This window comes from Gavia stellata, chromosome 20, assembly GCF_030936135.1.
Source record: "Gavia stellata isolate bGavSte3 chromosome 20, bGavSte3.hap2, whole genome shotgun sequence".
Taxonomy (NCBI): domain Eukaryota; kingdom Metazoa; phylum Chordata; class Aves; order Gaviiformes; family Gaviidae; genus Gavia; species Gavia stellata.
Window position 1 is genome coordinate 3,499,397 of NC_082613.1, and position 10,757 is coordinate 3,510,153.

At 42.2% G+C, this 10,757-nt stretch overlaps 1 protein-coding gene across 1 annotated transcript; it reads right to left on the reverse strand.

Annotated features, from left to right (window-relative positions):
- Positions 1 to 791: 791 nt before the first annotated feature.
- On the reverse strand, positions 792 to 10,757 carry OGFR (opioid growth factor receptor). The gene is made up of 8 exons (XM_059827180.1): positions 10,503 to 10,757; positions 5,837 to 5,881; positions 5,065 to 5,127; positions 4,666 to 4,750; positions 4,227 to 4,305; positions 3,698 to 3,764; positions 3,260 to 3,408; positions 792 to 2,167 (listed from the first exon to the last, which is right to left on the reverse strand). The coding sequence occupies exons 1-8, from the start codon at positions 10,722 to 10,724 to the stop codon at positions 793 to 795; spliced, it is 2,085 nt and encodes a 694-aa protein (XP_059683163.1). The 5' UTR covers positions 10,725 to 10,757; the 3' UTR covers position 792.

Here is a 10,757-nt window from a genome sequence, read left to right on the forward strand (position 1 = left end):
AATCCAGTAGACAATTCATATTCTCAACTCTAACAAGCACTACAAAGCTACTTCTGTGGGGGATAAACAGAATAAATTAATCAGCACTTTGCACCCTAGAGAACAGTATCTGTACACAAAGAGACACGTTTTGACTATGCATTTTATCCAATCTAAAGTCAAACCTACTTTCTTTATAAGAGGAAAGGCAACTACACTCTTACATGATGTGAAATGCATATACTCATTTCTTTCAGGCAAATGCCACAAAAATAATGATTTATGCCCTAGAAAGCAGACACACAGCATCTTTGCCAAGAATAAATCTGGGAAGGTACAGCCTTTCAAAATAACAAATAGACATTACATGGTAATAGAAAGGCCTGGCAAATTAGGTCATGCTGTCTTACATTAAAAATCTTGTATTTATTAAATATTTGACTAGTTCAATCAAGGAAAAAGATTAGTTTTCCTCTTCTCTTTAAGAAGGGACATACCAGAACCAAAGCAAAGTGCAAAAATCCCTGTAACTCCAAGATAGTCCTGAAAATCAGATAAAAAACAGGAACAGGACACAGCCTGTCCATGAAGATGACTAAGTTAGAATTTTCCTCTTTAGGGTAACCAAGGGCTGGATCTCAGTGAAGTTACTACAGATGATTAAAAAAGCATGGAAGGGTGAAAGTCAGACAGGGGCTAGCCTGGATCAGCCCAAAGGAAGTTTGTTCTTCCGTGTACTTCTGCTATACGGATCACTAAAGCTGGTTCCTAGCAGTTAGGGCAGTGTCATCTCCACTTGCTTGAGCGCCGGTCTCACTCTGCTGCTACCTGCTCTTCATCAGGTTTTGCTGCATGCCCAGAGCTTTCAGGTTTTTGTGTTGCAACCTCAGCACCGTCTTCTTCAGGACAGGTGGATGTCATGCTCTGCTCAAGACTCTCCGGGACTCGATTCTTGCCTGTGACTTCTGCTTGCCCTTTTTCACTTGCATTTTCTGCCTTTTTAGGCTGTTCTACCCCATCTACCTCACTTTTGCCTCCCAGGAACGTGCTGTTGCAGTGGTGCTGATCACTTCTCGCTGTGACTTGATCTCCACTCGACCCCAAGCCATCACTTACTGGAGAAGTCCAGCCAGTCTTGGGGAGCCTGGAACCAACCGGGGGTCTCTCAGCCCCACTGTTTGCATCACCACCACCCTTCTCACTTGTCGCTTCCACAGTTGCGTTTTCCTCACCGACATTTTCTTTTTCAGCCTCAGTGTCTGCAACAGATGCATTTAACTTGGCACTAGAGGCAGAGGGTCTGACATTCAGGTTTATGGCCAAGTTGAATGTTTTGCTTCTTGATGTTCTTTTATCAACTTTCCTCCGTTTTACAGCTGCATCAGTGGTCCCTGGCACTGTTGGGTCTTTGGTGCTTGCATCGTCTTCTTTCAGTGTTTCCTGGTCCTCTTCTGCGTGTAAGACTGGAACTGAGGAGGGGATTTCTGCATCAATTGCACATTCTCCCAGATTACGGGAAATGTTTTCAATATCAGTAGGGCTTTTCAACGGTCCACTCTTTTTAGCATCTGCCATATTTGCATCCAGTTTTCTCTTCTTGCTCTCTTTAGTGCAATCATTCTCTGCTGTACCCTGCACTTCTTCAGTCTCACTGTTTACATCCTTCTCCTCCTGCCGGGTAAATGAAGCCTCTTTCTCCTCTTCACCATCCCCTCCCTTCGAAATGCATTCACTTAACTTCTCTTTTACATCTTCATCATTCACTTTAGGCTGCAAGTCTGCAGCATCTGCAGTTTTCTGTTCTCCCTCTAAAGACTGGTTCTGATCCTTTTCCACAGAATCATCACATTTTTTACCAGGAGTTTCCTGTTTATCCTCAGCCTTTTGGTGCAGCTGTGACTTGGTAGAACGCGCTCTGTACTTCAAGAGTTTGTCGTGTGGTCCCCATACGAAGTTGCTTCGAGGTTTGAAGTGTTGCCACGCGTAGTGGACTAGTTCTCTTCTCTTCCGTTTGCTTCTGATGGTGAACAGGAAGTAATCCAAGGCACTTCTCTTAACATTTGGTAATGTCTCCTTAACAAGAGTTTCTGTTAGGAAGAACTTTACCAAGTGCACTTGATAGTGTTCATATCCCATCTCCCCCAGGCACTTCAGGATGCGAGTAATCCGCAGATTGTTGTGGCTGAACCTGAAGAAACAGATAAGCAAAGTTGTTAAGTGAAAGTCTCACAAGTCACTACAAACCTTCGGGGTATCTGCAAAACGTTTTGTGTATTATTGACTGTGATCTTTTAAAGACTATTGGACAATGCAGATGGGACTATAGGCGGGCTTACTTTCAAGACACCTACTGCTGCTGTCTGCCTTTAGCAGTACCCTCCTAGCCCTTCTTGGGCTGCTAGGGTTAATCATCTCAGCTACCTGGAAAGGTTCTGGCTTTCTGCATTACCCACCAGTAGATAACAGCCACCATACTGGGTCAGCACACAAGTCCCTGCAGCCCAATATCCTGCCCCTGACAGTGACCCTGCAGAGAAGTGTAAGAATACAGGCATGTAAGGATGCTGCCAGAAATTCATGACTTACAGACTTAAGCTAGACACAGCTTTTGTTTTCTTCTTCTTTTTTTTTTTTTTTTAGTACTTGACAGTCTTCAAGTTTGTTTTTCTTTTGCTCAGTCCTTCTAGAGCCCTTGTTATCATCATTAGGGGTACTAGAATACAAAGTGTCATTACTATCTCTATTGTAAGACCTGCAATAATATAAAACCAGTACCATCAATTTGCAGAGCAATTTTCAACCAAGGATTCAAAGCATTTTACACATTAAGGCAGCTTTATAAATAACCAGGGAAGCATATGGAAACACTCCTATTTTGTAGTTTAACAGAATACTACAAAAGGCAATTTGGCTACCTGTGAAAATGCTTCATATGGTTTTAACACAAGCTCTGCTAGAGCAAATATTAACATCTCCAAGTCTGTATTCCGTACTTTAGGAGACCAACATGAAGAATGCCTGCTGTTAACAGCTGCACTGAATACAAAAGAAAACCAGTCTCAGCTGGTTTACTTATTATACTTGTCACTTATTAAAGTGGACAGAGAGTGTGATGACCTACAGTCAGAGGCTGAGCCAAGTTAAAAATACTTTAGCTAGCTAACGTTTTTATCAACAAAAGCCTCCATTCCTCAAGGGCTGAGGATTTTCTTGACTTTTTTTTCTTCTCAAAGAAGTGCCTGGCTGTAGTAAGTGACCAGCAGTACAAACAAAGACTCACCAGTTCAAGTTTTGAAATCGCTCAGCCCAATTCTCTGCTCTCTTAAGTTCTCCAGTTTCCTCGTTGATCAGAATGATGCCATAAAATCTCAGCATGAGCTGATAAGCACGTACAAACCTTTGCATAACTTCCTTGGACTTCTTAAAAGCCTGAAAACAAGACAAACCAATGAGTACAAGGTGCAGCTCCCTAATTACCAGCAGCAGTTTAAGTGGCACCTGAATTACAAGCAAGGCTTGATTACCACTAAGCATTTCATTTGCTGGTGTAGCTACTGGCAGACACAAGACAGCCAAATGCTTAGCAGTGCTTAAGTGAGCTCTGTTGGCCTTAGGGCCCCAAAGAAGCAATGTAAAAAAACCTAAACTGCAAATATAAGGCATTTAGTGAAAATCCTAACATCCTTCAGACCTCAAAAAAAGCAAAAGCTTTAAATACCTGGATTTCTTGACACGTGAGTGGTTTGGCACGCCGGTTCATCCCATATTCACGTAAAGGGAATAGCCTGAAGGGAAAGAAATTTTCAGCCCAGAGGAGCAAAGATGACATCCAACCCAAGGTACCCATTGTCTTAAAACTAGAAAAAGATTCCAAAAATTGTGGTATCACAGGCATCTCTTGGAGACCTGTGTCCATAAGGATGTGAGAAGTAGTTTACTATATGACAAATAAATCCCTCCCATAAAAGCATTGTCTACACCAATGATAACAACGTACTTTGCTTATCCGGGTATCTCTCGTTGCCCTAATACTTTGTTCTGCAGCAGCCTGTAAGACCAAGCATGAGATCTATTGCCACAGCTGCACTTCTTTCCACAAGAATATAACTCAATAAAATAAAGTGGACACAGGTTTCACTCAAGAGTAATTCTGGGCCTTTTGGGAAGCTGAATTCAGGAACACAGACACAACTGACTCTTAAGAGACACAACTAAAGAGAGGCACTATATTCATGCAGGCAGTTTACCACTGTATGTAAGAATGGTTTTCTTCCAGAACTTCATAGTTGTCCCACCAAGATTCAAGCAGAGCTTCAACATGCAAACCTGAAAAGAAAAAAAGTCAGGCAAGAAGAAAAGACACCAAATAAAAATTAAAGGTAGACAGGCACCCAAGGTGGCTCGTTATTCAGAGCCAGGTGTTCGCATACAAGCATTAGCTTCTCTAACTAGACAACCATTCTGGTAAGCCAGAAAAATAATCTTAGTTTTCTACCACCAAGCAGAAAATTAAGGAACATACAGCAGGAACAAGGACATTTTAAAAAGGAAATTCTTGGTCAGTTTTGTTTTGGTCATGGGCTTTGTTTGTTTTAGTAATTGTCCCACATGGATCAAGCTACTCTTTCACCAATTCAACCAGTTGCAGCAGAGCTGCATCAAACAGTCATCAGGCAAGGTACTCACCCTGGGGCAAAAAACTAATCTCATTTTTATAAAAGCTTAAATTCCACATCTCTTCTTCCTCCTTATTTTCTGATTCTGTCAAACCCTAGAGATGAGAACAAGAAATCAACAAACAACAATCCTAAAAGGCAGTATTCACTCCAACACTTCTTCCTTTCCCCCTCATGTTTCCTAAACATTTTAAGCTAAATCCTTGAAATGTGTTTTGGGAAGTAACAGCTTGTTTCTGATGCACCCACATGCACATCATCCCTTCCCCCTGACAAATGAATCCTTTAAAGGTTCTGAGCCTGTCAATATAAAGAAAAAAGGGTGCCCTCAAGTCTAGAAAGCGTTCCTAAACTTAGCACACAATGAGGAAGAGCCACAAGAGTACGTGCATCATCATTTAGTCCATACCGGATAATGATGTCTGTATCTCTGCAAGTCTCTTGCTGCATTCCAGTTGCGCCTGCTTGAAAACTAGAGACAAGAGACAGATCAGAGATCCAGAATAAAGTTGTCTTCTGCAAAAAAAGAATCCACTGACTGAATTCAGCATCTCTCACACAGGTTCCCCTGCCTATTGCTCTCCTGGGCCCTGCACTCCCAGCACCCCCAAAACCAGCCAGTTTCTTGCTGCAGTTGTTTCTCCGCATTCCCGAAGACAACTTTGGACTTAGAGAAGTTCACACCATCTCCTTTAACCAAAACATTTCTTTTTTTCTTTCTAGTCTTATTAATCAAGGTCTTCGTGTTTTATGCTTATCTTTTATCCCAGTTGGCTTTTCCTACAGAAATGCTCAGAACTAGCTGGAAATCCCAAATAGTAAAATATAATTTTCTTTCTTAACTCAAAGGTTTTAAAACAAGACAAACTAAGCCCTGTCTGTCTGTCTCTCTGAGTCACTAAATACATTAGTCAAGACTTTAAAATTATACAATCCAAGATGCAGAAATACCCCTTAAATTCAGGATTCTGATTCCCTGTAGACACTACTGAAATGAAAGTTTTCTTCACTGTGCTTTATGCTCAAGAGCAGCCTTGCTGACTTAGCATCATGCTGATGTAGACAGTGGACAATAACAGAGCCACATGGTCACATTAGATATTTATTTTATTGGACTTCCATTCCAATCATCTTCATTATTGCTCATCTCTCCAAGTAATCAAACTTTACGCGAAGCCTACCTGAAAACGCCTCTGCGACAGCGGTGACAAATTTGATCTTTGCTCCTACAAATAAAAGGCATTTGGTTGGAAACTTTTTGAAACCAAACTTCCCCAATAAAATAAAAAAAATATATACGAAATGAGAATACCCACAGCAGTGACTCACATGATCCCTACTAGTTGCCAAGTGACAGATTTACCTAGTTGCAGCTGAATTCACTTGATTTTATTCATAATTCAAATTGCTATAGAGAAAAACCTGTGGTGCCACATCCACCTGACAATTAGGTGTCAGGTCCTGCTCGCTACACAGATGTGCTAGATTTATTCCAAATGTAGCATTTAGGCAGAAATCACATAGAACAGCTTTGTTTCTTACTCTGAATATCATGGAAATAAAAGTTGCAAGTATGACTTAATTTAAAATGCATTTTAACTGAATTCTATACATATGTATGTTTATCTATTCATTTATTTTACAGTGGATTACTTCAATGATAAGAGATTTTGTTACACTTCACAAGCAATGTAGACAGGTTTAATCCTGCTGAGTGCTGAACCATCTTGTCCCAAACCATGAAAGCGTTTAAAAGTGATCTGTTGAGGCAGAGCCACCAAAACGAACGACGCTGCTCATGAATAATGCTGCTCACCCAATGCGAAGCACAGTGCAGTTAGAGCGGTCAAGGCCAGCTCACAGCAGGAGCATGGTCTTTGTGAAACAGGGCTAAGGTGTGCAGACTCTTGCAAAATACGCATTTTAAGAAACTTAGAAGAAAGAAGCAGCAAATGCTCTCCCAAGTTATTTTTTAACTTCGTTTGATACTTCCTAACCTCATTTTCCCAGAGAAAAATAACAAACAAACCCACTTTCCAGTGGACAGTGAATGCGGATCACCGGTTCAGTAATTAATAAGGCAGAAACTGGATTAGATTTTTTAACACCTCCTTGTAATGAAGTCATCCATTCACCAGCCCTGTTGATTGTTAATACTTAAATTTTATGAAGCATGCACAGCATTTGGGAGATCAAAGCTTCATCCACAGAGGGAGGTCAACAATGCAGAAGTGTTTAAAATTACATTTTAAACATACATTTACACACTATGATTCCCCCATACTTTGGTGACAGGAATTAAATAAAGCTCAAGTTGTTTTTTAAGTGTAATAACTTGTGATTATCTAATATAATGCCTTTCTATATTGCAACACATTTCCATTTTATCCATGACAACATAGACCAAAATAGGTGGCAGAACTTCCCACAGCCACGCGGCCCATACGGGACTAGAAATCCAAGCGCTGGGGTCCATCCCCAGAATCCACCCAGACTGCAGAAACGCATACAACTATGAAAAGGTTTGGTACACAGAGAACATTTAGAAAAAAATATAAGTGGCTGCAAACACAAGACTAAGAACTATGTTCAGCTAGAACAAATCAGTATTATTCTTTTGTTCAAGATGTAAGCAGAGACGGGGATTTAGCACTTCGAAATTCATCAATGCTTTTGACCTCCAAGGATGAAATTCTGATACATGTGGAATTAACAAAAATTTTGTTCCCAATTACAAAAGAATCAATTTCGAGATATTCTTTACACTTAAGGTTCTAAATAACATCCTTTAACACAGTCAGGTGGGACAGCCTAACAGTAGCCTGGCTCTAATTTTGAAAAAGAACGGGTTTGCTGAAGAGTAAGCATAGCTACAGAGACAGACGCAATGCAATGGTGCAGGTGCTGTAAGGCTTCTCTAGAAAGTAGCTAGATCCAGGAGAAAGGGGAAGAGAAGATGGGGAAGCAAAGAGAGCAAAACTCAGCCCTCCCTCCAAGCAGATGTTCCTCCTGGGTCTGTATAAACTTCTATTCAAGCCACACAGAAATATAACCTTCCCTTTCCTTCCAGGTTAGAAAGACAAGTGCAAAAGTCAAACCTCCCTATTTTTCACAACACTGATAAGCCGTCTAACAGGGTTTCTCCCTCCAAACCTGCAACGCTTCAGTCAGAACGTGAATCTCGCTGTGCAAAGAGCATGAGGGAAGCAGAGAACAAAGCCAACAGAGGGTAACGCAAACAGTATTCAGCTGAAAACTGGAAACCAGCTGCAACCAAAAGGGATGAAAGAACATGTGGATTGTGAACAAGACCCCCGGAATGAGAAAGACCACGGAATCCTCAAAGAGTGATTGAAACCTTTTGTTGATGGAGAGTTAGGAGATGGCAGAACGATGGGGTTTGTTAATAAAACGCAAGATGAACCCCATGCACTGCAGCAGGCTAAGAGGTAACCTTTTTAAAATGAGCACAAACCACAAGATTTTCAATGCTTGCTCCTAGAAGCTAAAAGGACTGGAATGCAAAAGAGCCAAAAAGACACACCTGCAGGAGTTTCAGACCGTGACTATGGAGTATTTGCAGAGGCACGAGTGAAATGCAAAGATAAAAGTAGAATTTTAGGTTGGTTTTGAAAGTGCGTAGTGAAAATAATAATAAAAAACCCTCTAATTTCAATACTGAATAAAAAACATTAGCAGCTTCAGCCATAAAGTATACTATCTGGGCTGAGGGGAAGCAGAACTAAGAACTAGTTTTGGAAACTGATTCACGCCTTTGGCAGGTTGTAAAGGCATAAATGGATAGCAGAAGATTTACTGTTTCTTTTTGCATTCATGCTCGCTGCCCTTAAAAATCTTTTCAGGCACTGTCAGACAGGTGACTACACATTCATCACTGAAGGAAGAACTCCTCTTTAAAGATGCAGAACAATATTCCAGGGGCCGTAAGTCTCAGGGACAACATCCTCCCTTGTAAGGCAAAGTTCGAAAAATCCACTCACTGGAGTGAAAAAACGGTCCTGGCTTTTACAGTTGTCACAATCCAGAAGATGCTTTAAGGAAAAAAAAAAAAAAAAATCTGAAGAACAAACACATTCAAAAAGAATAATCTGAATATTCTCGAGGCATTAAAACTTGTGAACAAAACCGGAACTCCAGCCACGTACAAAAGAAAATTGACAGTGCGACCTCAAACAATGCAAATCACTTCGAAGAAAATCCCTGCCTCTTCCTTTAAGTATTACAACTATTCATTCCACGTAAAATACCTGTGACCTTTCACAGATCTACGTGCACAGCTAAGGCCTAACTACATTCCCTGCAGTAAACTCCACAAAGACGCAGAGACGCATGAGCATGTCCGTCTGCTGTATTTAAACCTTGATTTTGTTTGCAAAGTATAGAGTGCCTATTTTTGTAGGACGTCATGAGTGACTGGAGTACTATGTTACACGGAATATTTTTTTTTTAAAAGGGAGGTTATTTTAATAACTTAATGCTTATAAAAATTAAAGTTTAATATTAAAACTCCTTTAAAAGTATATTAATTAGAAAGCTTTATCTGCCTATTTATATTCTAAGAATATGGAAGAGTCGCTGAAACGAAACTCAAGTGAAGGAGTAGTTTCCCTTTCCCCAAAAGGGGAGGAGTTAAGCTAAAGGACTGCAGCGTGTTTTGACTGACCCAGGAAAGACTGAAAAAGAGACAGTTTTGCATTTGCCAAAGCAATGCTGTAGAAGAAACTACCAACGCTCAACGTCAAACTCGAAAACATTGATGCTAAAGACAGGAACCTCAGATAAGACTAACAACTTCCTTTTATTTCAAATCAACATTATTTTAAGGCACCAGAGACAAGCGCTCACATTTTGCAGCGCTACCTCATTCATTATAACTGCACACATACCTGCAGTTTTTAAAACATCAGTGGATCTTTTTTGTTTTCAGAGTCGCTTTATAATACGCTCCCTAGAAATAAAAAAGGTCTAAAAGAAATAAAAAGTTACAGCTCATTTTTGAAAGTGAGCAGATGTTATGCGATGGCTTTTTATTGATGGCATGAAAGAGTACAAAAGGCCACCATACAAAGATCAGGATGCCGACAAAAAATTTAAAAGCAAGGAGTTGCTAAAGAACATCAACGTCGTAACGTCAAATCCAGTGGCCATCAGAACGCGGAGAACAGGCAGGTGCCATACAGAAGACAGAACTTGTATTTATGGGATAAAGTATCCAGAGCACAGGGAATGGCAGGGAAAAAAAATTAAAACACAGCTCATAGCAGTGTAACGAAGCTTAAGGGGTCATAAAGTCACAGCACACCTCTGCCTTCGCCACTCCCAGAGCTCATTTCGGAAAGGGCCTCAGGCCATCTCTTCTCTTTGAAGACTGGCGTGTAGATGAGTACAAAATTATATGCTAGTGACCGCTGCCAGGACAACCCCCCCTTGACTTCCTGTAAGTATTTTAAGCTGCTCCAGTTCCAGATAGTAAATGAGGATACTAGAGAGAAGGTGCCCAAATACACGGACAGCACAGAGTAGGTGGCCTGGGAAGGTCCACGCGCGCACATCAGTCGCACACACGAAAGTATCCGATACTGTAGCCCTTGGGATTGTAACTCTCACGGTGCCCACCCAGCCAGCAAATACCTAAACGCCTGCCTTTGCAAACGGAGAAAAACTGCAGCGAGCGACACTCGGGGCGGAGAGGAGCCGGGGGCGGCTGTGGAGCCCGACGAGCTCGGGGCAGGCAGGGGAAGGGGCTTCCTCACCCCGTCCCGCCTCGGAGGGTCTGCTCCGTGCCCCGCTCCCGCCCCGGGGGACTCCCGCCCCGCCGGCACCCACCTGGGCCTGCCGGGAGCCCCGCGGACAGCTCAGCACCGGCTCCTCCCCGGCTGCCGCCTCCGCTCCCTCCGGCTCGCCGCCTTCTTCGTCGCCGCCGCCGCCGCCATCCTCCTCCTCCTCGTCCTCCTCCTCTTCCTCCCAGGTGGAGTCGTACCTCCACAAGCACGCCTCGTCCTCCGCCTCGTCCTCCTCCTCCCCCCTGAAGCCGGGCCAGGCCGCCATGGGAGCGCGCCGGGAGGGGACGGGAAAGGGAAA

Bases quoted from the DNA above. Each gene is read 5' to 3' on its own strand.
- OGFR (XM_059827180.1), bottom strand. From the start codon at position 10,724: ATGGCGGCCTGGCCCGGCTTCAGGGGGGAGGAGGAGGACGAGGCGGAG. The intron at 5,128-5,836 runs GTAGGCTTCGCG...TCTTGTCTCTAG, and splicing joins TGTCGCAGAGGCGTTTTCAG to TTTTCAAGCAGGCGCAACTG. The intron at 3,409-3,697 runs GTATTTAAAGCT...TCTTGTTTTCAG, and splicing joins TCACGTGTCAAGAAATCCAG to GCTTTTAAGAAGTCCAAGGA.